General features: G+C 38.1%; 1 protein-coding gene across 1 annotated transcript; it reads left to right on the top strand.

Annotated features, from left to right (window-relative positions):
• Nucleotides 1–1352: 1352 nt before the first annotated feature.
• IL1RL1 (interleukin 1 receptor like 1) lies at nucleotides 1353–26897 on the top strand. Its single transcript, XM_039390559.1, has 14 exons — nucleotides 1353–1405; nucleotides 1850–1910; nucleotides 4391–4504; nucleotides 5366–5436; nucleotides 7706–7907; nucleotides 8195–8363; nucleotides 8447–8609; nucleotides 11433–11501; nucleotides 13405–13537; nucleotides 13630–13787; nucleotides 19237–19380; nucleotides 21104–21262; nucleotides 25157–25446; nucleotides 26669–26897. Exons 4-14 carry the CDS (start codon nucleotides 5370–5372, stop codon nucleotides 26786–26788), a joined length of 1674 nt encoding a protein of 557 aa, XP_039246493.1. The 5' UTR covers nucleotides 1353–1405; nucleotides 1850–1910; nucleotides 4391–4504; nucleotides 5366–5369; the 3' UTR covers nucleotides 26789–26897.
• The last annotated feature ends 939 nt before the right edge of the window (nucleotides 26898–27836 follow it).

Raw genomic sequence — 27836 nt, 5'->3', positions numbered from 1 at the left:
AATTGTTTTTAAAGATGGGCCAAAAGTTACAAGGCATTCAACATTGATTGTAGTTTCTTATGAAAGCTGCAGAATGGCTTTTGCTCAGATGGCAACTATTCTCTCTAGCCAGGAGCTCAATTCTTGCCTGCACCATGATCTGGGAACAACATGGGCATGGGTAGCAAACTACAGGATGAAGGGCTCTTCTGAGGTGTGCAGCAACACTATAAGAATCTCTGATCTCAGTTTCAGTGGACTTTACGATAGAATAACCTATTTTGTGTCCAGGCAATGGAAGTTAGCTTTACCTGAATGTATTCAACCTTTCCCCAGAGTAACCTAACATGTTGTGTTTAGAGGATGTTGAACCTACCACTGAATGCAGATGGTTACGCCAGACTTTTTTCCAAGTCTCTCACATCAGGAAATGAGGAAGACCTTGATGTTGATGAAACTTCACAAACCTGAGCAAGGAGTAGTTTGTGAACTTTTTAAGATAGGGGTCTGATCTGACCCTGACTGGTTGACCAAAGCATTGTGAGATGTCATTGTTGCAGGTGGGGTTTTTTTAGCTCTTTTGCATCTTCTGGGTCATATGAGAAACGCAACCCCCAGACCACTTCAAAGGAAGCGCTGTACCAAGAACTGGGGAGAGCAAGGGTGTGACATCAATGAGATTTTTGCATACTGGAATAGGATTGGTACATCTTTGTGTATTGATGTGGAGTTGCTGCATGCTGACAGTAGAGTCCCAGGAACACTGGAAGGGACAAATGGTATTCATAACTCTCCCAGGGGAAAAAAAATAAGAATTTGAATAACCACAGAATAAAATCTTTCCCTCAGAGACTTAATTTAGCTGATGATGCAGAAAACTGGTTTCTCAGCACCTTCTTTGTTCAGTTTAGCTTCAGTGAAGCAGTTTCCTTCACTAAAAACTATTCCTGATTCACCAGGGAATTTTAGAGCTGTTCTCAAGAAGCTTTCACCTGACTAGACCAGGCAAAGCTGTCACTTGTTTTCAAGCAGAATGTTTCAAAGCAGTCTCTGTCATCTGAGTGTCCCTTCTTTGTCCTCCCCAGCCAGTATATTTATTGCAATATAATGGTACTAAAATGGAATAATTTGCAATTAATGGAAAAACTATGCTAGTGGTAAAAGATATCTGATTGATTTGAACTATGAGATGCCACCTCTGATAGATATTTAAGGTAATTACTACAGTCATTTGCATGCTGAAGAGAGTCACTGCTCTCTTCAGTGGGAGGTGTCTCAGGATTAAGCAGTGTATTTTGCTATGCAGATACGAACTGCACAAGCCAGATAAAGAGTTTCCAGTAATGTTTGGTACAAGCTAAGCAGAGAAATCAGTGCAAAAGACCCAGTCACAGAGAACAAGCCACTTCTCTGAATTTTCCAGATGGTAGGTCAAATTTTTATATTATCATTTAACCAAAAATAATTGTAGGATTTGACAAAAAAGTTTTTATTCAGTTCACTTATGTGCTTCTTTATCTCAAAAAATAATACTAGATTAGAATAGTGGATATGCTTCCATGATAGACAATGTTGGGACCAAAATAAAGATTTATTTTATAGTGAAGTGTATTTAGAAATGGATTTGGCCTCAGTTTTCTGGCATACAGTTTTACTAATAAGTGAGAGACACAGAAAATCTTTACTGAATAATTGACTTATCAGAGTTTAATATATTTATGTACTTTCTTCAAAATAGTTTTAAGAATTCTAACATTTCCATATTTTGATATTGAAATTCCTAAATTTTACACTGTAACTAGTGTAGTTCTTAACTCTTGTGAATGTTAGTTCTGGAATAAGTACAGTTTTACTGTTGCTATTTTAACAGCCCATTTTCAGTCAGAATGGATTTTCTGGTTTGTTAAAAGAATGAAAATCACTTTCAAAAGGTATGTGGGTTTTATGTCTTAGTAAACAAATCTCACACAACTTCTCTTTTATGGTATGTTTACATTGTAAAATCTGTTAAGCTTTTTAAAGTAGAAATTGCAATAATGTTTCCAAGTTTTGTTAGCATGCAAAGTATGGTGCCTTTATAATGTTTGTAACTTTTATAAACAGTACTATAAACATTTTGTTGCCAATTACAATTTTGGAAAGAAAATCAGAAATATATTACTAAGACAGCTGCCTTTGGAGAAATAATGGGTTAAGCCCTATAGAGTACTGCTTCTGCAATGTACATAGAGGGATCCCAGTTCTTTCACCTTCCTTTGATATTGAATCATTAGAAGCCAGGTTTTGACATACTCAGGTAGTTATCCCAAGTTTTGGATCTAGTGCTTTTTCAGCATCACACTGAAATTTTTATTCTGAGCTATAGGAAGAAAGAGATTTATGGAAAATGTCTCTGTATCTTTTTTCCCCTCTTAATATTAGCAATCTAAACTTATGGTATACTGAGGACCCAAAAATATGTTATGTGAGTTTCACATTAGACAAATGTAATAAAACAAACATTCTAAATGAAACTGCAAAAGCAGAAAGTGCATAATTATTTCCAGAAATTATGGCCTTTGTTTCTCAGTGCTTCAAGCTATGGAAACTTCTTTTGACTATGGGACATGAGGTGTCTTACTGCCTTTGTTTTGTGCCTCAGAATACTCTTTTCATTTGACCTAAGGATCATGGACATATGGATGCCTTAATTTTGCTTTGTGCAGAGTAATGCCACAAGCTGTAAGGCACTATAGAACCAGTTCATCTCTTGATATTTTCTGTCTAGAACTGTAAACTCTGCTTCAGTTCGTATTGAGGTAATTTGATGTTTGCTGCCCTCTTTGGAAAATGCAAACAGAATCACATTGTTCTTTTAATTGCCTGATCTCTTTGTATTTTCAGGGAACATTCCTCTTTAATTAGAGCCTCATATATTGTCTGTGTTCATACACACAAACCCTAAACTCTACTTAAACTGCTGCCAGTACAAGGTAGCTTAAAAATGGAGGGAAAATCAATAAAGCTCAAATATTTTACACTCTTTTGGTGCAGGCTGGTAGCAAGTATGGAGACAAGAAATTATAAATTTCTTACTCCTGAATCATTCTGGTACTTGTTAGAAAAGTTTTTGAGAGCAAGTAATTGGCTCCCTTCCTGAACAAAGCTGTATCTCAAAAACAGAGAAAGCACAGCTCCTCATAAGTTTCTCTTAAACAGAGAAAGCACAGCTCCTCATAAGTTTCTCTTAATCAGCAGCCTTCCATTTCTAGGGCTGCAATAGCACTGGCAATAAGGGACTCTCCAATATCTCTGCTAATGGTATTACTTGTGGCCAAATGCATAATAGACACATACAAATAAAATATCAAATGAGAAAGGACCTCCAAACATAGACCTCCAAAGAGAGAGACCTCCAAAGTCTCCAAACTTAGTCTATGAAACTGATTTTCCTTTAAAAATCAATTGTTTTACTTTTTGTCATCTTGCTGAGGTATCAGTTGCTTAAACAAAATAGCTCTAAAAAATAGTAGGGCAGTTAGGATAACTGCTGGTATACCTTGTTGGGGGCAAATAAGTTCCTGGAACAGAACCAAACACTTGCTGGGAAAAGGCTCTCAGCAGAGAAGGAATAGTCAGGGTATTTTTGGTCCATGGTAGTGTTAGAAATAATGCTCTGAGTTTTGTTGTGTGCTGTTTTGTGACCCTCTCCTGAGGGTTTGTCCTGACCCAGGTCACTCATGAACCCTGTTCTGGGCCAGCTTGTTAAGTTCTTCCAGGGCAAAAGTCCTGATGTTTGTTATGTTCAAAAGTATCCTCTAAAAATCTATTCACCTGGCCTAAAGTTTCCTTAGAATTAATGAAGTCAATAGACTTACACTTGCATGTGGTGCTTTTGTCCTGCTCTAATGAAAGCAAATAGCACTCCTCACACACATTGGCTGTTCACTCGCTTTCTGTAAAAGACATGGCATCAGCCCTGCTGTGACATTAATGCTGAGACTCTGCTTTTTTTGGTCTAAACCTCATCTTTCCTGTGATTTGTGAATATCCCTGCACAATACCTACATTGAAATTCTCACACTTTTCTCTTCCAATACTAAGTTTTGTTATTATTTTTCACAGTTTTAGAATAGCCCTATGGATGTTATTAAACCTTCTAAAAGAAGAAACTTTCCAAATCAATAAAAAGCTGGTGACATTTGTGAAAGCTCAAAATTGAATCTGTTGTGAATTTCAGACTTGGCAAAAATGTAGGCCTTGATAAGGTCTGTCAATGTTTATTTAGTTTGGAAATCTTTGGCATTGAAATAAAATTTCCTTACCATAAGTGTGATGATGGTACTTACGTTTCTTGCCTGTTTTTCACTACTTCTGCTCACTCTCTGCAAGATTAATTATAATTAATTTCTAACTTGATTTCTCCTGAAAGCTTGCCAATTATCTGTAGTACCGTGGGAGTGCTTCTTACTCATACATGATAATAGAATCCACCACTCTGTGATCTGCAGTGAAGGACAGCATTCAAGGGAAGGCTTTATTAATGGTAAGTAGAATGCTTACAGCTACGTAATATAGCTGCATTGCATGCCTACTGTCTCCTGAGGTATTCCTGGATCAACCTAATGTCCATGATCAAATGATCAGTTTTTCTAATAAAGTGGTTTGCTGTGGAGTTCTTGAGCCACATCATGAGATGGGAATTACAAGAAGGTCCATATCAGTTAGACACAAATGAAAACATCAGTGAAGGATGGGATTTGCCCTACTGCTGTTACATAAATATAATATATTTTCCTTTACCTACCTTTCCAGTCCATTTTTTCAGTTCCCTTTCAGGTTAGCGTTTTTGATGGCACTCACCTGGTTTTGTTCTTACTGCTAAACACTTACCTAGAGGAGCTGTCACTGAAAACACCTCCATTTCCTTAGAAAGCCAAAAAGGTGTTGTGCACCTAAGTAGCTGATTGGATGTAACCTTCCTTCAAAGCCAGGGTATATATTTTCTAACCCAGGATATGTTCTTTTCTAAGTTGAGGTATAATTTTTCTGCACTTGACTATGAAAAGAATGCCACTGTACATTTAGCTTCCTTAAAAAGAAAGAAGCAACCAAGTGAAAAGAGGCTTCTGCCTGAGGCCTACCATGGCAGAGTAATTCCCTGACCCCTAAAGTAAGTCATAACAGTAGTTCCAATGGAACATCAGCTATTGCACTGATAATAGAACAAAGAACATCTCCTCAAAGTTTCAAAACCACACACACAGATATGCTGTACAGAGCAGCTCACATGATGCAGTTTATCACTGCATGATAACATTTTCTGTTAGTCAATGTACATCAGTACAGTATTTTTGATGCAGTCAGAGTATATTCTAAGATACCAATGTTTTTCTTTTTGGTTTAGAAATATGATGGGGTATGCAGATTTCATCTTCCTATCTACCTTCCTCTCGATTTCCATGACAACTGAACCATGTAAGTCACATTTTAAAAATACTTTCTGATGAAGTTTGTTCTGTAGAAATGTGTAGGCTGTTTCCAAATTGGTAGTTTTAGTTTTAAACCTAAAATTACTGAGTTTATCTCAAGCTGCAAATCATGACTTAAAAACTTGGTGTGTTTTCTCTGTATACTAAAAAACAGCAAGTACTGTCCGTTTCTACAACATCAAGTCTAGGTTCTACTCTGCCACTTGACATCTCTGCAAACAGAAAGAAAAAGGTCTTTTTGAAAGAACTTGAGAGTAGCTGTTGCTCAAGGTCCCAGCCAGGCAATGTCTCCAAGAGCATGCTTAGATTGCCCTGAACAGGACCTGTGCATATGCAGCCTGCTGAATCAGGGGTGTAACTGGGTGCTCTGCTCAATAAAAATGCTCTTTAATGTCCCAGATTTGGGGGTATTAACTGAAAAGTGCAATTTAACAACAACATTTCTCTGCATATGAGGGATGTTCAGAACAGTAAGCTCTTTCTGGTGGGTCAGCTCTTCTGACTCAGCTGTATATTGCTGTCCAGTGACATAGTGTTACCCAGCCCTCATGTACTTCCATTCTCTAGCTGAGATGCTTATTTATCTGAAAAATTTTGTATGATATGATCTCTAAATATTTCCCCATATTGTCAATTTTACAATATAAATGCTAAGATTCAAACAAATTAGATTTATTAAGATGCCAAATCCTGCTGAAGAATTTACCAAAATAATTTTCACTGAAGTAATTGAGTTTAGATGAGGCCTCTCTTTTTCCATGTCTTCCCTCTCCCTACTAATTTTCCCCAGAGAAAGTTGTATTTCCAATGTGTTTCACTTTTGGTGGGACAATGTTGCCTTTTCTGACACCCCTGATATGTCCCACTGTCTTTGCAAGGCTGATGGGTGGGAATGCTGTTAAAATGATGAGGTTGAGGGTATTCATACCTGATGTGGCTAATTTAGGTGCCTGAATTAGTAAGCAAGATGATACCTAATATCAGTGGAGATGGACTGCTTCTTTAGAAAGAACCAAAGCAGAAGAATTCACCATGTAGAGAGGCTCACCATCTGATTTGTGCACCTATGTGTCTAAAGCCAAGTGGTGGCAATACTCTCACAAAGTGTCAATTTTGATAGATACTCTCTATTTTGGTTACCTGTTTGGTTGTTTACTCTCATTTTTATGTTTCCTTATCTACTGCAGTTCCTCTGCCAAGCTCCATCACTATCATCACTATCATCACTCCATCACTATCATCACTACCCATGCTCATTTCCTCATCTTTCTCTTCTCAACATGCAATATAACTTTCAGATTAGTATTTCTTTTTTCAGTAGGCGTTTCACTGTTCAGGTGCCTGAGCACTCAAATGTTTGTCAAAATTGCTTGATTCAAGTTTCTCTGGATCAGTTTCAGTACTGAAAAATAGGAGTATATGCAGTTAAAAAAATTATTAAAGAATGTAGTGTTTTACTCCCAACTTGTTCCTCTTTTTTCTTATGTGTGAGCATGTGTGGTTTATTGTCCTAAACTTCTTATTTGTCTCTTATATATTTCTAGCAGCTTTTCACTGTCCCACCTTCTCATCAAATTCTTCCTTTCAGTCTGTTATATTTCTTTCATTTTTCCCCCCCACATTTTCATGAACTTCAGAGAGAAGCTCTACTTTTGTGTTTTTGTTTGGTTGGGTTTTTTTTTACCTAAGGATCTAATCTATAGGCTTCCTCCATCTATGATTCTTTTCTTCCATGAAAAAAAAATCAACTTCCTTTTTCTGCCTTAAAAAGCCAGAACAAAACCACTTATGTATTTTATAAATAATTATTCATGATATTGAGGTAAGGAAAGCTAACTTCATAGTGCAGCATTAAAGCCAGTATTTTTCTTTGTGTTTTAATTCCTCTTTTGAATAAAAACAGTATTTCAGGCTAAGATTTACATAAGAAGTTCATTGTAAGAAATCACTATTTTTTCAATTAAATCCTCATATTTTTTAGCATGTGTCTGGTTAGAATCTAGAGATTTGTTTGTTTGTTTCAGTCTCATAGATGAATTACTATTTTTGGAAAAAAATGGCTCCATAATTCAAGATAAACAAAATCAAAAGAAAAAAATCTGGTGAGAATAAGCTTTCAATGTGTCATCTCTGAAAGCCCAAGGAAGGCAGAGGGACATGACTGGCCTGCTGATTCAGGAATGTCAAGTTCTCCTCTGTCTCAGTGGGGCAAAGGTTTAATTCATCTAAAATGTTAATCTTTTGTTCATTTACAGTTGATCCAATGGAAGGTGAGGCTTTAGTTATAAAATGTCCCAAACGGAGTTCATCTGTGAAAGTCACCTGGTATCACATGGATACTAACAAAATAATTCCTGCAGAAGAGGAGGGATCACGAATATTTTCCTTAGAACGATTTCTTTGGTTTCTGCCAACTTCTAGAGAGGATTCTGGAAACTACACTTGTGTAACACATCTGTAAGTGCCACATTGAAAAATGAAAGGTGTAAGACTAGCAAGAAACATACACATTTTATTAACATCTTCTAATTATTATGTGGGGAAATGATGCCTTTTTCCCCATAACTTTTCGTAAGTTTTCATCCTGCAATTGCTATTTTTATAATAGATCATTAAAATCAATCTGTCACTGAAGTAAAATAATCATCCACAGGTTTATAGAACACGACTCACATTTAAAAAAATATTTAATAAATTCTGTATATAAATACTATAATTGACATACCTTTATTCCGTTTTTAAAGTTCAACAAATCGCACAAAGTCATTCAACGTGAGTGTGCAAGTGCATTCATACAAGCAAGGAGTATGTTTCCCAAGTCAGATTCGTTACCCAAATGACACTAAAAGAGGAAAAATTGTTTGTCCTACCATTGATAACTATAAGAATGCTACTATCGTCCAGTGGTATAAGGTAAATAAACCCCCCGAGAGTGCCAGTGTAGATCAGAATACTGTGAAAAGCTACTTGCAACCAAATAAATTTTTGTTTTCCAGGACTGCAAACCTCTTCAGGGACAGAGATACTTCAAGCACGAAAAATACATTTATATTGAGAACCCAACAAGGGAGGATGATGGTTATTATACTTGTCAGTTTATTTATACTCATAAAGGAAATGTGTTTAATGCATCAGCAACAAGAATTTTTGTAAGTGAGGGTAAGGCAGTCATTTTGTAGCTTCCTAAGATAAAATAGACTAATGTCAACTTAGAGCAAAGGAACCCCCTTTTTTACATTAAAGAAAAAAGGACTTTCAGTTGGTTTATTTATCTTCTTAATTAAGCTTTAGATTAGCCTTTTAAGGTGAATTTTGTGGATGAAAATCGAAATGGACCAAGATGGGGTAAAGTCAGGCCTGGTCATGTTCAGCTTTTTACTGGGGACTCTGATTATGTTCTGTGGTTCACAGAGCTGTCTGGTAGCACTTATTTCTGAAATGAAGGATCTCCTTAGAGGGATGTCACAATGCTCTGCTTTCTATTTGTTTGAGAGGAGTAGAATTTGTAGCTAGTGAGGATCATCTGGTGATCATTATATCACTGATGTGTTGATAACCTATAACCCAATGCCTTTTGGTCCATCTTGATTATCTAACATTTATTTGATAGTAGGTTTGAAAAAATCTTTAGATTTGTCTTGGATGAGACAAAATGAACAAGATATATATATAGAGACAGAAAATGAGTGGAGCTCAGCAATTACTGTGTCTTTGTGATTTTGAACATGGCCAACATGACTGAGGCATGTGGACTTTGGGGTGCCTCTAGGATGCAGTCTTCTCAGGGAGGATTTGGATTTGGATGTGGTCAGGGAATAGCACACAGACATCAGCACTTTCATGTTGCATCAACTTGCAAAACTTCAAAATGTGTTTTCAGTTCTGCAACCAGATCAGTAGCAAAACAGTCAGAAAGACCTTTTATTGAGGGGTGGTGGAGGGGTTGAGCTTGGCTTGTGCAGGGTTTTTTGTTGTTGTTTTGTTTAGGTTTTTTTTGTTGTTTTGTTTGTTTGTTTGTTTGTTTTTTTCAAAAACAAGTAATGTTCATTTGCTGTGGGGAGGCACCCAGCATGTGGGCAGAATGCAGATTTGGAGTGTAGGAGCCTTTCTTGTAGTTTTTGCTGCTGTGCCCACATCTCAGTAGGAGAGTTTGTTCTAATTATTCTGAGCTGGACAAAAGGCAGATTTGAGCTGAGACCTAGTACAGTAACTTAGACAATCTGGTGCCTTTCCTCCTATGCTGTTTAATACCATGTTGGTCTTCATGTCACTTCTCTGCCTAACAATTTTTGTTTGAATGTACTTCCATCAAAACTTCTCTAACTGGCCAGGAATATTGTTCTGCCTGGGTTATAATAAAAATGTCTGGGTTTTATTTGGCATAAAATCATTCAAATTTATAAAAGCCTGTGTTACATTCAGGCAGATTTTGAAGTCAATCTGATTTTCTTTTGAAATCTTTGCAGAAAGAAGAGATTGCAACATAACGTGAAATATGAGCTGGGTCTGTCATATCTGCTCCAGTTTTTGCTAAATTCAAAGTCTTTAATGAAAACTTCTTTGAGGTTTTATCAGACCTTAAAATTAGCATGCTGATGAGTGGAGCTGTTAAGTTTTGTTAATAATACTAAATTATTATGTACATTCCTGTTGCCTTGCAAATCCATACTGATCCAGAGGACCTTCTGCCTCTGAATGCTGGCAGCTAAGAACTTAGCATATTCAGCTAGCTAGAGCTACTGGCTCTGTCCACACTTCTATTTTATCAGATCCAGTTAATGAAAATTAGAAACAGTTAGGATGGGTAAAGAGAACTGCTTTTCTGGTAGTCTGGGAAGCAGAGGCATAAATGAGTCCTGCAGATTTTTTTAGGGTATATAGGTTATATGGGTTTCACGGATGTGCCTTGAGTTGGAAAAGTTTAATGAGGAAAACAATAGCAAGCAATGCATTTGCAGTGGGAAATATGAGACAGTATAAAAGGCAAGAAAAGAAGAAAAATGCATAAAGAGAAAAAATTCTGAAATATATTAATGCCTAATTCAAATGGTTGGATGTAATTTGGACATGTTCACAGCAATTATTAGTGAGAATAAAAAACAAATATGTCAAAGAAAAATAGTATTCCTTCTGGAAGATAATTATAGGAAATGGCATAAAGTTGTACTAAGGGAGGTTTAGATTGGATATAAGAAAAATTTTTCACTGAAAGGGTAGTCAGGCATTGGAATAGGCTGCCCAGGGAAATGATGGAATCACCATTCCTGGAACTATTCAAAAGGCAGGTAGATGTGGCACTTGGAGTTCACTTGGTGAATACAGCAGTGCTGGGTTAATGGTTGGACTTGATCTTTTCATAACTTTAAGATTTTATGGCTGCAGCATTCTATGATGAGGAATGCTCACTGTCATGTAGACTGATGTAAAGGGAAGCAGTTGTGTGCAGCAAGAGGTGCACAGACAGCACAGAGTCTTCAGAAGATGGGGGAAACAGAAGAACATGGGCAGGCAGCTGTGGGCTAGAGGGTTACCAGTTCAGATACTGTAAAAAAGTATATATTAGCTGTTTCATATAGTGGATATGAGTAATTTCTCCATTGTTGGAAGGAATCTCTGTATCTCTTGAAAAAAAAAAGCAGCTGAGAAAACAAAGCCTATAACTACATTTGATTTTTTTTCCCCACTCAGCAGCTAAACCAGTACTTCAGAAACTAAGTTTTTTCCTTGCTCTTTATGTACAAACTTAAAAATTAAATAAATGAGTAGAAAATACTGAAACTATTAACATCTACTTACTCCCCAGAAATATTTGGTTATAGGATTAAAACCAGATTTTTCCAACAGGCATGTGAAACACTGTTAGTTTGCAATTCTGTTTTGTGATCATAAAATATTAACTGTACAGATTACAGATGTTATCTTACAAAATGCATTTTCACAACTTTCTAAGATGTGCTTTCTTTTCCTCTTTTATTTCTAAAGCAAAACACTCACCTCTACCTCCTCAAATCTTATTTCCAAAGAATAAAGAAGTAATAGAAGTGGAGCTTGGTGAGTACAAACTTCAAATTGTTTTTAAATTAACATTTTGTTATGGCCTAGCAAATATGGGGATCTTCCAGAAGATTTTTATTTTTCATTACAGTTTTGCATCACGATGTTTACGAGATTTAATTCACTGCTAGCACAGTTGTGTGAAGTTAGAGATAACTGATGGGTTTTTTAGGTATGAAGTGTAGTTTAAGGGGATTTAAATAACCTCTTCTACTCTCACTGGGATAGACTAGTATTAGTCACACAGTGAATCATTACGTCTCAGCTGAAGGGGTGACAGCTTCCATCAACTTCAAAGAGGACTTTAGCTAAATCCCTTGAAACTGCTTGATGGTACCCCTTAAAAGGGAAAGATGGCCTGTTCTTGCAATTAGACCTACTCCATGTTACTTTCAGTCCCCACGTGGAGACAGTGCCTCTGTCTCTGTTGAGGAGTGAAGGAGAGGAAGGGGCTGGTCGCTGGCCCTGAGGCTGAGGAACGCTGCCTCTCTCATGTCCGTGTTGGCTAGCATGGATCAGACCAGTCTGATCTACCAGGAAGATACTGGGAGGGGGTGAAAGACAGGACCAAGGAGTGAACTTAGAAATAGCTGGTTGGAGAACTCACGAGGTAGAGCTTGCTCCCTCCCTCCATTTTGTTTAGGCCTGTAGATGTTCTCAGTGATTCAGATTAATCTTGGGTAACTTGAACCATCAGAGCAAGGTGTTTCTGGTAGGAGTGAGAGTTGTCTGGGATTTCTGTATAGTCAGTGCAGAAAAGTGGACCTCGCCAGCAAGTGACCAAACCCATCTGAAACGTAAATAGGCAATCCAGGATGCCTGTCTCCCAGGGCAAGTGGGGTGAAGCTGGGCCAGTGGGAGCAGGGATCACAATTACCACTCTACTGTTTCTGTCCTACAGCAAGACTGCTCTGGTAGCAAGTACTGCAGGGGCCCACACCCCTCTTTGAGGTGCCACATGCTGTGGCTCATAAACTTACCATGTTGACTTGCATTACCATTATTTTTTTCTCTTTCCCCCAGTTGTCTCTTCACATTATTAGATGTGAATTAGATCTGTTCTCCAGGAAAAGCTTTCTCTAGTAAGATGGTCAGAGTATAGTGCACTGTGGGCTCTGTCTACCCGTCTGGGACAATAAGTAATCTGGCACTGCTTACATGAAGCAAATTCACTTTACATATAAAACCTACTTGTTGTACTGGTACTATTGTCCCTTGTTTGCAAAAATGAAGGTATTTCTCCATGCTCTCAAATACCAATTCATGATTTAATCATAAGATTTCATAATCTTATCTAAGTCCTCCTTAGATGCAGATTTACATGGAAACAATTTAACATGTTTTATTTATACCTTCTTTTAGTGCAATGGTGATGTTTACTTTGGAACGAATATTTCCTAATGACAAATATATAATAAATATTTTCCTGGTTTAATTTTACTTGGACAGGTTTACTTTACTTTTGTCCAGCTTGTATAAAATCCAAGATAACACTCTGCACACAAGACTTATGCAAAATAATAAATACTAAAATTTAAATGTGTTATTGTCTATGTACATTTGTGTGTAAACCAGCATATACTTTCCAGGTTTCTCAATAGCCAATTACATGTGTTACACATCACAAGTAAAATGTACATTGCCTTCATCATAATAAATATAAACAATTCCTTTTGTAATCCTTGGCGTCTTATAAGATCTTTTGTTAAATTTCATTTTACTTATTCTTTTTGGGTCTTTTCTATGCATCATTTTGTCAGCAGTAGTTCAGAAAAATATGTCAAAATCATTAAGACAAAACTCACAAGTCATATGAAGATTTGTAGAAAAAGATGTTATGAGGAAAATAAAATTACATTTTTCATCAAGGAATGTTTACATCTCTCTGTGTCTTGATTAGGTGCTGCTTTGTCTCTGAAATGTCAGGCCCTCCTGGGGATTAAGAAACAGCCAATGTCTGCTGTCATCTGGGATGTGAATAACATCCCAGCAAAACACTACAATTTTACAAGATTTCATGAAGAAACACATTTGTAAGTGCATATAACACAGAATAATCTTTCCTCTATGCAAACTGTGCCTAGCCACTAAAACCAATGGTACCAGCTCTTTCTCTCTCTGTTAGTTTTGAAGGACATGCGCAAGCATACTATGAAGAGACCACTTTGAATATAACTGAAGTAAAAATGGAGGATCTGCAGTCAAATTTCACATGTATAGCATTGAATGCAATGCACAACACAAGAGTCACAGTGACGTTACAACTCAGAACACAATTTGAGGGTAAGATATTTCATTTTGATTTTTACATTTTGAACTCAGTTCGAAATATGTTGGTGAGTTTATTGCTTTGGTTGGTAAGAAAGTTTCTGCTAGTAAGAAAAACAGCCTGCTTCTTTCCCACATATTCAAGCCAGTGGCAAAATTCTCATGGCTGAAAGTCCTTGGGGTAAATTCTGTTGTGTGCGTGGGGCATTATTCAAACAGTATCAGCAAGAGATGAAATATACAGAACAGAGCGTGACTGTATCAGCCCTGTGATAAGAATATCCTGTTTGTAGGTTATTTCTCCACTGTGACAAACCGTTGCTTCTAGTGTGAAACCACGGCAGAAAATAGGCAAACTTTAAAAATAAGAGTTTCAGCTGCTGGTTTGCCAGTTGATTTGCCTTCTTTCCCATACTGCATCCACTGTAGTGCCTTTTTTTTGACTGAAGTGTGACTAACTTCTTTGGAGTCTCTTTATCTTCTCTCTCTGAGAGAGATTCACTCTGTGCCACACAGAGGCATCAGTAGCACTTCCAAGGCTTTCCCTTGGTTTTGTTTCAGGAGTACCTGAAACAGAAGAAAAATCCAAGGCAGTAAATGGTGGGGACGGGAATGATCCTTAGCTCATATGGGATTTTTTTTTTTTTTTTAACAGGGATAGGCAGATCTCTAAGCACTGTTACCAGCATTCGTAGGTTAGATTCCTATGGCAGAAAATGCTATTTTGTCTGTGAAGGCACAAGGAGAAGCTGCTGTCAATGGTTTCCTTTCTTATCCCTTCAGATATGCTGAACCACCAAGAATCACAGAATGGTTTGGGCTGTAAGGGACTTTTAAAGATCATCTAGTTCCACCCTCCCTGCCACAGGCAGTGACATCTTTCACTAGACCAGGTTGCTCAAAGCTCCACCAGGGATGGGACATCCACAGCTTCTTTGGGCAACCCGTTCCAGTGCCTCACCACACTCTGAGTAAAGAAATTCTTCCTAATATCTAATCTAAACCTGCTCTCTTTTGTTGAGGATCTGGAGAATAAATGTCAAGGCCTTAAACAGGGATTATTTTTAGATAAGTGAATGGTGGGAAGAGTAAAATCAAGTGCATTGTGATCACAGGGTGTGCACAGATCCATGTTCTCCAGTATTCTTGACTGCCCATAACTTTTTACAGGATCATGGCTTCCAGGACTAGACATTTTTCCTTGCCGTAGCCAAGGCTAGAAGGCATGTAGGTGAATTATAACAGCAGCATAGCACCACATCCTTACAGAGGAAGGTGGCAGATGTTTTGGTTAGATAAGTGAGTGTGAGCATAGCATCACTCAAGGAAGCTGGAAGCACACCAGCTCTGCACTGCAGTATTTGAGCGTGGGAGTGTACTTGCAATGAAAGGGAAGGAAACTGAGTAACAGGTTCAGCTCACTCTAGTTCAGCAATGCAACTCCTTTATTGGTCCTGTATCACAGACTAGTTGAAGGAAAGAGCGTAACATATTCTGTATTCATCCAGTGAATCATTTAATCTGACTTCTGTTGTAGACAAATCTTCTTTTGTTTTTTATCCATAAGTCTTCAGTAAATGTTCTTGAAAGCTCTTGACTGTGATCCCCCTTTTGCTGCTGCCCTTTTTGCGTGGATACCTGTTCCTTTCTCCTTGTTGCTGCTATTGACAAGCTGTCTGCTTCTGCTCCTCAGCACTGTTGGTGTAAGCAATGATGCGTCCAGAAGTAGCTGTGCTCTGCTTTAGTTTTCTTCACTCACTCCTCACACAGCTGAGCAATATTTATGCTAGAACAATGACGGCTTCCCTCTGAAGATAATAAAAATGCTGACATTTGACAGTCTCTGCAGCTGTGTTCTCGACTCCATTAGGAGGTGCTAATGTCCCTGCATCTTTCAGCTGCTGTTGCTGCTGCTACATTTAGAGGTTGCTTCTCCTTCTGCTGTGGAAGATTTCTCAATTTTTTTCTTATTCAACCCTTGCCTAGACTTTGATCACCTGTAGTCAATATGGAACCCATCTTCCACACTATTTCCCATCCTTTCTGTCCCTTCTTTGGCTGAAGCTGTTTGGTATCTTCTGACTCCCTCACCAACACTTCATGAGTCATAATACCTCTTCAGATCCCATTTCCTACAGACCTTTCAGTACTATATCTTCCTTTTTAATGCCACAGATGGTGAGCATCCCAGATTTTACATTCTCTTTCTGCCATGAGACATGTCTTCTCATATGCTCTGAAATTGTCTGTGTCACTGCAGTAGTGTGCCTCTGGTCACTAAGGCTAATACATTTGTGACAACTTTTAATTCCCTTTTCTTCCACATTTCATGGTAAAGACAAATCTAGTCTTGCTGCACACCTGGCAAGAGACAGCAACTCTACCTGCCAGACTATTCTCAGTTGCCCTCTGCAGTTGCTTGGTATCTCTTACGCTGAAAGATGCCACCGCTCAAGAACGAGGAAATTAATCATCTACACTGTTCACGTCAGTTCAGGTCATTGATAACTCAATGGATGAATGCTCACAAAAGTATCTCTGCTGGTGGAGGGAGGGAAGCTGTTAGCTCCTGAGACAGAGGCAATGACAAGTAATTGCAGAAACAGTGAATGTGTTATCTCCTTCTACCAGCAAGGACAGGAACATCCCTTTAGCATCTCTTTTAACCTGTCTGCTAGGGAACATATGGACTTTCTGAATACCTTTCAACTCCTTCCCTCTTTATTAATATATAAGCTGTCACTGCTTTTTAGTTCATTATCTTGATTCAGGGCTTGTTAAATAACTGGAGGTGGCTTTTCATGTGTCTGACCTACAAGCATCATCTTATTTCTCCCTGAGCATTCCTCGGTTCTTATTCAGGAGGAAGTATAAAATGCCCAGAGGACCACAAATCATTCTAGCATGAACCCTCTTCTCTGGAAAACACTATAAATTCCAGTCATTCAAAGCAGAGATAAAGGTCAGCCCAAAGCATCAGCTCTGTTCTTCCTCAAAGATACTTAATGCTGAACCTAACCTTTTGACTCATATTTGGTGGATTGATGTGGACAGGAATTCCAGACTCAGATCTCTGCCTTTACTGTCTGGAAGTGCATCCGTCTTAGAAGTCAGAGAAGTTAGAAAAAACTGCTCTGGAGTTCATCAGGAAATCCTTCAAAAGTTGTTTTCTGGCTTGTTTTCTCTGGCCTCTCCAATATTGTTTCTTGTGAGCTGATAGTTCTGTATTCCCATTGCTCTTGAATATAAATAAATAGAAGACAGCCTACTCATGAACTGTCTGCCACTAAATGATGCAGCAAAGTCAAATGGAACAACAGGATCTATTCAACTTTGTTCAGGGACTTGTGGCACTTGCTCCCATTGTCCTGAAGAGAGCTGATTTATTCCAGAAAAATGAGAGTCCTGCTGGAAATTGAACTTCCTCTTCCAGGAAGACCTCTGTGGAATTCTTGTCTGATGCTTTACAAGTTGCATAAGCACAGGAAATTTATCACTTCTTTTCCAGCCTTGATCTAATCAGTACAAAACCAAACATAAACAGTTTTTTAGGTTCATAATTGCAGAAGTTGTTGTTGGAACCTGTTTCTTCTATAGATGCTTATAGAGACATGCATTACAACAGTAATAGTAATGTTGTGATAGGCACTGTCAACAAATGAATCAATAAGAAACAGTGTCAAGTTCTGCTGCTTGGGTCGTCCTCACCAGGCAGTGTCAGGAGTTTCCTCATTTTGTGAGTGTGTGTGTAATTGACCAGGAAAATGGATCAAATAATAAAATTTGAAGGTGTGGACAAAGACAAGATTCCTTCATAGGTATCATGCGGCACTGTGAAAAATACAAAACAGTCAAACTTCACCATAAAAGGAACTGTTTTCTTACTCACTTCAATCTTATCAGAAGGTGTTTTCCTCAAATCTAGTTCTGGTGAGGTAAGCTTCATCACAAGCCTGATGTTTCCTTCTCCCTTTAAATGGCAAAGAAAAAATGTAAAGAGTGTGAAAATAGTGATGGATTTACCTCACATCCTACCAGAGAAAAGGGAAAATGTGCTTCTAAATGTTACATGTTACAACCAAGTGGAGAAGACTTTGGTATCTTTTTCATTGGCTTAGGAACAGATTTCTACTATGAAACAATTGCCATTAATCTTCCCTGCAATGGAATAATGAATCCTTTTTGTGTAATTGCTGTAGAAAGCTTTTGATATTTTAATTTCAATCTTGGCCATCTGGAATTGATAGTTTTTTCAATACTGAATCCTGGTGAATTCTGTACATGCAGGACATAGGTCAAGAGTATCTTCTTCAGCTTTGTGACTGTAATAGTCTGTAGATTAAGATTCTGTCTTTCTAGTTTGAAGTGAGTATGTATGAAATGACCTTGCTTCTACCACGCCTTCTCTCCTGCTATAGCAGAACTAGATGTTATCTAGAGGATGCACATATCTAGATTGACTTCTGCTCCATGAATCACAGAACATGAGGAAAAATGGACTGTTGCAAAAATGTGTCTAACTGGGTTATGATAGAAATGCAGCTCTCTTCTAGAAGAGTGTTAATCACAATCATGTCCTAGACTAGCACAGGGTTGGTGATTGCCTTCTTTATAGAATCATAAATTTATAGAATGGTTTGGGTTGGAATGGACTTTTAAAGGTTATCTAGGCCTAACACCTCAGCCATTGGAAGGACACCTTCCACAGTTTCTCTGGGCAATGTGTTCCAGTGTTTTACCACCCTAAATGTAAAAAATTTCTTCCTTATATCTAGTTAGTCTGAATCTATCCTTGATAAGTCTTCATCTCTAAGATGAAGGTGGTGAGATTCAAGAGCTCTTCCATGAGGGAAGCTGGAACTAAAGTGGGTGGCTACTTTCTTTCCCATTTTTTCTTACTCATCATTGCTATTTTATGCTCCTTGACCCTCTTTAAAGGAAAAGGTAGGAGAGAACATCATCTGACTTTAGCGCAGTTTATTTTATTTTTACGAGCAAGACATGTTCTGTTTTCCTGCTTGTTTGGTGTACTTAGTTCTTACATCGAAGATTTCATTACAGGCACATCATGCTTCCTTGTACCCTGTTTGTGCAATCATGCCAGAAGCCTTGTCCTTTTGTGGACACTTAACGGTTTTCATGTATAGGCTTAGACATCTTAAAAAATGTTTGAACATTGTTCCTGGTTGTGTTATTAACACTTTTACAGAGTTACAAAATACTTAAACGTCATTGTCATCTGCGGTATTTAGTATCAGTAGGTCTGGATTCAACAAAGTAAATGCTAATTATCTACTCTTAATATGCTTCTAGTTTAGGGGTCTCTGTGTTGGCTACACAAACTGGGGAAGGAAAAAGCTTTGTTATCTCTGTTTTGAGCTCCTTAAAGCTATAACAGAAGGCTAAATTTTCAGCACACAGGTTAACTTCTCTATGGCTAACAATATATCCCTCTACTTTGCAGTGGTTCTTTGTAATGTCCTCTTGATAGCAGGATCTCTAATTCTCCTAGTTGCAATAGCAGTCTCGGTTATACTTTATCAGTCCTTCCGAGCTGATATCGTCCTATTGTATCGGGAGATATTTCAGCCCTACTCCGTCAAGGACGGTGAGTAAGATTTGAGAAACAAAGTTTAAAAAAAGGAAATGAGAAATCATACAGAAATTAATTTATTTGATATTTGATTGCTAACTCATATGACACCTTAGACTGATCCTTTGCTTTCTTAAGCCTTTAGTTAAGAGAAATCATACATAGCTCTGGAAACCCTTTACATTCCCTTGTTTCCTGGGTTCTGTAGTGATATATTACATAAAAGAGCGATTCAATCCTGGTTTCATAGTTTTTTAAAACGAAAGTATTTGCCAGAAAACATTGAATGACTTTGAAAATCCAATTTATGGTGCTATTAACTGTACTCGTTATGTGTTCTCTAAAGCAGAGGAACAAACCTGCTGGCTAATGTGTTAAAGACATGTGTTAGAGCAACACTATTTTTATAAGCCAAAAAGAAAGATAAGAATATTGTGTAAGACATTTTTGGGAGGAATACACCCCATCCAGTATTATAGGTGGACTTCAGCTCAAGATCAAGACATCTAAATTTAGTTGCATGCAATGAAGGTGCACACACGGAAGTTTTCATCAATGGACAAGAACACTGGAGACTTGTGCTGTGTTCAGCTGTCTAGCTCTAAGCAGATAGTCCGTTGGAGCTACCTTAGGACTTAAACAAGACTTGAAGCCCTCTGCAGTGGCAGCTGAAGGGCAGGCAGGGCTTAATGACATGATGTGGTACATGTTTTTAAGAGACCAAATCCAGTTCCTTACCAATAAAATCAACAGAGCTAACCAGGCACTGGGATCTTGCACCTGTGATCTAAATACTTCCAGGGACAGTGACTCCACCAACACCCTGGGCAGTACATTCCAGTATCTAATTACCTTTTCTGTGAAGAAATTCTTCCTAATATGCAACCTAAACCTCCCATGGTATAGCTTAAGACTATGTCCTCTTGTCCTATTGCCGGTTGCCTGGGAGAAGAGACTGACCCCCACCTGGCTAAAACCTCCTTTCAGGTAGCTGTAGAGAGCGATATAAGGTCACCCCTGAGCCTCCTCTTCTCCCGGCTAAACAACCCCAACTCCCTCAGCTGCTCCTCATAGGATCTATTGTTAGGACAGTTTGAGCAAGAACCTCAGACAGGAACAAAAGAAAGGATCTCCACTGGAAAGAAAGAAATTAAACTTTTGGGATTAGAATAAAAATGCTGTAATGGAAAATGTATTTGAGAGAAATAAATATTTAAATAAATAAATAAACAAGAGCTAAATAAATATTTAACTTTGTACTTGATTCTGACTATAAGACTTCTGAATGGAGCTTTTCACTCAGAAGTATGATATCTTGTGGTAATGATGAGTAATATCTTCAAGACGGAAGAATTTAAGTCCTGAGAGACCAAGTCTATTAACAGCCCATTGTATCACTGAAATAACAAATGCTGAGCTTCATCTCTATTTCGTGCTAATATGCGTTGCTCAATTGAAATCTTACTCTATATACCCTGGGATTCATCCTTCACAATACAAAGTTCAGGTTCTCCAAAGGTACAAACACACAGGACATAACAACTGAGCATGGAAAATAAATGAGCACAGTCTCTAATTTCCAAACATGCACCCGATGATATACATTATTCAGATAGGCAGGAGCTTCCTCTTAGATCTATTTCAAAGAACTGATATTTTTATTTCTCTCCTAGTTTTTGCAATAGACAGCTCTAATTCATGCCAACACAATACAGTTTCCTCTTGTTTTGCCTTACAGATGGGAAGATATATGATGCATATGTTATCTACCCCAAAAACCACACCAATGAAGCTAATTTTGTGGAATACTTTGTTTATCAAATCATGCCAGATATTCTAGAAAATAAATGTGGATATAAATTGTGTATTTTTGGGAGAGATATATATCCTGGAGAAGGTAAGTTTCAGGTCTGATAATGCACTAAATGACTTGTCAAGCATGAGCAAACTGCGGTTCTAGTCTCTTTTAGGTGTCTGGGAGGTCACTTTAAATTCCTGAGCTTGATGTTCATCTCTTCAGCAGCTGTGTGTTTGCTCTTTCAGGCAGGGTGACACAAAGGCACCCCGTGCTTACCAGTGTGCTAAGAAAAGCAAGCTACAGGGAAAGGGCACAAATTGTTTATCATCTTGAAATATGCAGGGAATGTGACCCCGTGACTCTTTCAAACATACACCTGCTCTTTGGATAGTGTAACTGCACAGCCATTGTCTGGGCAAAGCTACAACGAAACTACTTGAGAGTAGGATTGGCTGTCTCAATACAAGGAAGATGAGAAAACCACAAACTGAGTTGAGGAAATACCTTTGCTGTTATCACTCAGGGGTTTTCAATCTGTTATGAGGGCGTTAGAGTCACAGGAAGTTCAGCTTCTGTTCACTGACATGACCTACTTTCTGTTCACACAATTCCCAGCATTGATTTAGAAGAGAGTTGGTATGCTTTATTTCCACTTCCTTGTCTTACAGGATGAAATCATGTTAATTAAACTGTGCTAATTTCCATATGGACACCTTTACACTATCTTGTATGACTGCTGTCACCTAGTTGCTATCTGCTCTCCTCCAGAGCTGATTTGTCTGTTTATCTTGTGCTCTGGTTATTCTGTGGAGCAGATCTTCTCTCCCTGTCAGTAAGCAGGCACGAAGCCTAAGCTGGCATATTTTCTGTTACACATTTCTGAAGTCATCTGCAGTGGGCCAGGTGTCATTCATCTGTCCTGAGCTGAGAGTGGGATCTTTGATGTTCTTCTCTGCTGGAGAGTTGTGAAAGGGCTGCCTGGCCTTGAGAAAAAACTGCAACACAAATGTAAAAAAAAGCTGCAAAAGTTGCTGAGCCATATCGTTCCCAGATCCAGCACAAGGAGATAAGAGTAGCTCACAAAACTGTCAATGACAAAAACTTGCACCACCTCTTCAGGAGATTGGGGACAGTTTAATATTTTCTTCTGAGATACTACTCTAAAACTGTGGTTTATGGATGGAAATCATGAAGAAAACTGAGCATGGCATACAACTGAGGTTAAAACTGTGGAACTTACAAGGGCTCTAAGAAATTGGATGAAAACAAAGACATTTTCACTTAGTGAAGGCATGAATGGAAGCCTGTAACCCAGAAGTGACAGACAGAAGACTCACCAAGCCAGCCTGGGACAGTGAGTAACTTTTGTTTGACTTGTTTGGTCTGATTTAATCAAAAATCTAAAAATGCCACAAGTGTTGACCATTTTCTTCTTTTTCTCTTCTTGCCTACTTTTCCAGCCTTTGCCTTTTCTCTTTCTTATCCACTTTGATGCCCAAAAAATGTTTTCACTTGAGTGGAAAAGCTGTTTCTAATCTACCTGCCACTGAGAGCACTTAAAAGTTCTCTGCTTCCAGGAAGATGGACTTTACACATATGCTCCCCACTCTTGTTCATCTTTTGATCTTGAGCCTTTCATTATCTGGTTTCCAAATCCAAAACCTTACAATTAAAACATTCTAAGCAACGATAAACAGGAAATGCCTCTTTGAGTTATTGTGATCCTTCCTGAACACGCATCATAGTTTTTCATATTTTTCATTGTAAAACTCCATGTATTTCTAGGAAAAAAAAATAAAATTGCAGTGAGTATATAAAATGGAATTAGTTTTCCAAGAAATGCTTATGATTCTTGGTTTCAGAGCAAAGCTTTGTAACTTGAAACTTGTGTTCTTCCAGTAAAAGGGAAAGTTATACAGAATGATTCAAGTGATAAACAGCACTGCATAGCTGTTGGACTCCTATTATGCTTCCTTAAACTAGCATTCTTTTTGTTTCCTGGTCTTACCAATTAATGGCATTTTCTACAACCTAGCAGTGACCTGAAGAGTTGCAAATGCAAATACTAGCCAACAAACCAGGAGTTTTCACCAACATTACCTCTACTCCATTATTCTCATGATCTCATTTTCCTGCCAATTGCATCCTTTGCTGCAGAATCTAGCAAAGCACTGCTGGAGCCACTGTATCTGTAATACAAGAAACCATGATCAAATATCAGAGGAATGACTGTACTTCACTGGAGCAATGTTCTGTGTAGCCAAGTGTTCTATCTTCAGCTGTGGCCATGGGCAAAGGACTGGAAAAGGCTTTGAGAATCAGATAAGCTTATGTTATACTTCCGCTAACATACTCTCCTAGCTGGACTTCAGATGCTTGATTTTTTTTCTGTAACAGTTGTGATGTATTTTTCTCTCACAATATTTTCTGTCAGTTTCTGAACTCACATAAACTTCTAAAATTCATAGAACAGGCTGCAATGAATCCTTCGGTTAAAGTATTTGCATCATGCAGCCCTGTCTTTCCTCTTGCCACAAGTATAACATCAGAAATCCAAATGGAGAAATTAATATCTCCTCAGGTCCATGGTCTTCCAGTCCTGAGCACAATGGACTGCACCTCAAAACTGAGAAAGGTTTTTTTTTTAATTGTTGTTATTATGGGAACTAAACCTATGGCAGTAACTCCTTAGCTTCATTTTTCTCACCTTCCAAGGTATCTATTCTCCTAACAACAGGAAAACTTAATGAAAAAGAAGAAAATGAAAAGAGTCTGAATTGGTGAACATCATAGAAAGGCAAATTGTTTTCACAAAATGGTCCCAGAGCCAAGAAAGAGAATGGAGAAGTCATTGAAAGAGTTTTCTTCCTGAAAAAGTAAGGAGCTGAAAAAGCTGGGCCTCTCTGAGACTGAGAAGATCCTTGCAGCGGGCTGGCAGCCCCCAGCAAAGGAAAAGAGGATGCGTATGGAGCTGGCTGGTGATGTCTGCTTATCAGTTGGCTTCTTAAATAATCGTTACATTGAATTTCTTCATCTGGGCTCCCACTTCCTTTCTTTTGGCCCAGCATCATATGCTCCCACCAAAACAACTCCAGCTTTCATTCTACAGACCACAGAAATCTCTTATAACTGAGATGAGAGTTTCACTGGACAAGCATTCATTTGCAGTCTTCCTCCCATAGACATCCCAGCAGGTCATTGAGAAAAAGCAGCTCCTGGAGGCTTGATGTGGAGCTTTCCAAGCTGATACAGAATTTTCTCCCATAGCATGCTGGCTCTTGAGTTTCCTAGGTTCATCATAGTCACAGTTCCATTGATCAGGTCTGTCTAACATGGCAGTGGGAAATCTAAACACCCTCAGTTGTGCTGTCATACAAATGCCCTGCAAGTCTGGATCCACCCCTCCAAGGTGAACACCAACCCGACGCAGAGATTAGTGTATTACTTAGCATGCTATAACTCAGGAGAATTAACATTCTTCCTGCCTCTAAAGAAGCCTCTTAGAAGCAAGTCACCCCAAAGTCTCCAAATTACTAGTTTTCATGGGTAAGTATTGCAAGATCAGTCTCTTAAAGCACTGAACTTAATAGAACATGATTCCTTACACGGATACTGTTTACCAAGCACAAATTTGATGTAATCCAAATCTACAGAACTTGACTCTAGGTCATTAGACTATAATTCCTAAAACTTTTTAAGAGCAGTGAAAATATTAATGTTACAACCAAAGAAAACATTTGAAAGGAAAGTTTTGTGTTTTGGGGTTTTTTGCTTGTTTTGCTTTTTTCTTCCCCCTGCTTCCCCCTTTGGTTTGTTGTTGGGGTTTTTTTTGGGGGGGGGCGGGGCAAGGCCTTCTTCTAATAAATAAACTGTACCAGACTGAAGTGAGATGGAAGTTATTTTTGGTTAAAAAGCAATGAAAATGAAGTGCCCAAACACAAAAGGGTTCTAAAAGAAATATCAGGGTCTCATAACTTTCTTGTACATTGCTAGATACAGCCAGTGCAATTGAGAAGAGGATGCAGAGGAGCAGACGGCTGATCATCCTTCTAACACACCAGCTGATTAATTGTAAAGAACCTACTTATGATCAACACATTGCTTTATACAATGCCCTCATTCAAAATGACACAAAGGTGATCCTTCTGGAAATGGAGAGAATTGGGACTTATGGGAAGCTTCAGGAATCTCTTAGGTTTCTTATTAAGCAGCAAGGTACCATCAAATGGAAAGAGCAGCACACTGCACACCCACAGTCACCCAATTCTAAGTTCTGGAAACAGGTGAGGTACCATATGCCACTGACACTCAAATCCTCACACTCAGCTAACACTGGGTGAACAGCCTGTGGAAATACTGCTGGACTCTCAGGATGGGCTACATGCCTGCAACTCTTTTTCCTTTCAGAAGGTACATGATTTTACAATCTGGAAGTCTGGCCGTGTTTTTTGAACTTTTTTTGAGCTTTTTTCAGTCCTTCAACTGAATAATGATAAGGTGAATCAATAGAAGAGGTCTAGGGAACTGAGACAAGTTTTTATAGGTATGAGAGTTCTGTGAAGAACTAATTCTAGATCATGTGGAGTATTTTGCATGAAGCTAAATCTACCTATATTCTTTCTATATATAGTTGTACATATAACAGAAAGTTATTATTGTGAATTGGTGAATGCCTTCCAGGTTTACTTCACCTTTCTAATGCAGTTGATCAAACCTAAGTGCTTTCTGTATTATTTGACTAGAAAGTATAATGTGTATTATGCCACTAGAAAGTATAATGTTTTGCTTTTGTTACCTTTTTTTTGCCACATTTCTTTTTGATTCAATAGTGATACTCAAACCATGAAATTTTAGTTTTCCTTAGTATGGATGCCTCACTAAAGGCTCTTTTGAGACTGATGTGAATACAGCATTAAAAAAATGCAGTGTTAAGGGAAATAAATACACTGATATATATTTATATACAATTTTTTATATTGTGTATATATATTAAAATCAATTTCACGCAAAGAGGAAATTTAAAATCTTTCAAATACAGTAGGCCATGCTGTTAATGCTATTATTACTCTTGTGAATACGATGTGAGTCTTGGGGATGGTCCTGTGCAGGGTCAGGATTTGAATTTGATGATGCTTGTGGGTCCCTTCCAATTCAGCATATTCTGTGACTCTGTGATTCTATGATCTCCATACGGAAATAACATTTTAAAATTTAGGATGGTGTTTTGGATACTGATAGCATTCCTTCAAGGTACTGAGAAAATAGACTGTATTTTTAATAACAAGAAATATCCACTTTTTTTCCCCCCTGCTTTGAATTCATGCCTAGTTATACTTTCTTCTGATAGGGAATACCCTCAGATTCAAAGATCAGAGCCAAATCTCCTCCTACTTCATGGGTGTATGAACAAAATGTGTTCTAGTAAAGATATCCCTGCAAACTTTAATCTTTTTAGCTTTTTAAAACCAGGAAATTTCTTACTGTCAAAGAAAGCTTTGTTTTCAGCTCCAGATTTGCTACAGAACAAACTTAAAAAGTGAAAATTTGATGCAGAACACCTATTGTTACCAAGTCCAGGATTACAGAACAGGCAAGTTCTTTCCTTTTACTGTAAGTTTTTACTGAATGTGGATCTTCAGACTTATGGATAGCTATTTGGAGTAGAAAAAATGTGCACGCAATAAATGTACAGATATTTTTCAACATTATAATAAAAGATCTATGGCAAATTAAACAGTTTTTCACTGATGAGTTATATTTTCAACTGTTCTGTCATTGAACAGAAGTGTCATTGTCACTTCACCACAAGTATAAAGTACCTAATGTTGCATTTTGTTATTGCCTCGTTAGATTGTGTGCAGTGTGGGGTCCTGTTCCTAAAGATTCCCTCTGGACAAACCTTACTGTCTCTGTGGAAGCTCCACAAAAAGGATTCATGCCGGTGTAGGAGACTTGGTTTATTCCTACAGTACCATTTCTTCCCACAGAAAGAATACTAAGGCATGTGTAAAAGCAGGAAAGCCTGTTGCTATACATTGTGAAGATTTTTCACATAAGCTTCTGAGTAAGACTGAACATTCACTTCCAAGATTATTACAGGATCAGTTTTTAATACAGTCTGAGTCCTGGGTACCTGATGAACAAGAAAAGATGAAAAGTGAGTATCTTGGAAACAAGAAGTCAAGGACCAATTTTGAAGTTGGAAAGGGATCAGGAGAAGGTGCAGTGAGGAAGTGCATGGGGTCAGAAATGAATCAAACTACTCTGAAACATACTGCTGTCTCATTGACTTCTGTTAGCCAGACATAGTTATGGTGGTGAAAAACAAACTTGATAAATGGCTCTTGTACTGACACTACTTTTGTATCAAGTTTCGTGGACAACCAAGAAAAAAAAAAGAGGAAAGTAATCAAGCAAACCCTGACAACTCTTAATGCTGTATGCCAGCAGTGAACAGCATGGCCTTGACAAAAGAAAAGGGGCAAATACAGGGAGTGGCAAAGAACATGTACAGAATCAGGGGGTGAGTAGGTGACCATAATAGTGACTAAAAAATGCTGCAATTGTCACAGATTTTTTGGTATGCCTTGATGGTTAGTAAAGAAATCTGAGCTATGCATTAAAATGGATGTCTTTCTACAGATGTTATCCCATCTGTAGTGTCATCAGAGAG

Source organism: Pipra filicauda, unplaced genomic scaffold (genome assembly GCF_003945595.2).
Source record: "Pipra filicauda isolate LSUMZ 115617 unplaced genomic scaffold, ASM394559v2 scaffold83_size3615187_pilon, whole genome shotgun sequence".
NCBI lineage: Eukaryota > Metazoa > Chordata > Aves > Passeriformes > Pipridae > Pipra > Pipra filicauda.
This window is presented reverse-complemented; position numbering and strand designations above follow the sequence as displayed.

Excerpts from the sequence above, each read along its gene's own strand:
- IL1RL1 (XM_039390559.1), top strand. The coding sequence starts at position 5,370 with ATGATGGGGTATGCAGATTTCATCTTCCTATCTACCTTCCTCTCGATT. Across the intron at positions 13,538-13,629 it reads TTTCATGAAGAAACACATTT|TTTTGAAGGACATGCGCAAG; the intron begins GTAAGTGCATAT and ends TCTCTCTGTTAG. Across the intron at positions 19,381-21,103 it reads GCCCTACTCCGTCAAGGACG|ATGGGAAGATATATGATGCA; the intron begins GTGAGTAAGATT and ends TTTGCCTTACAG.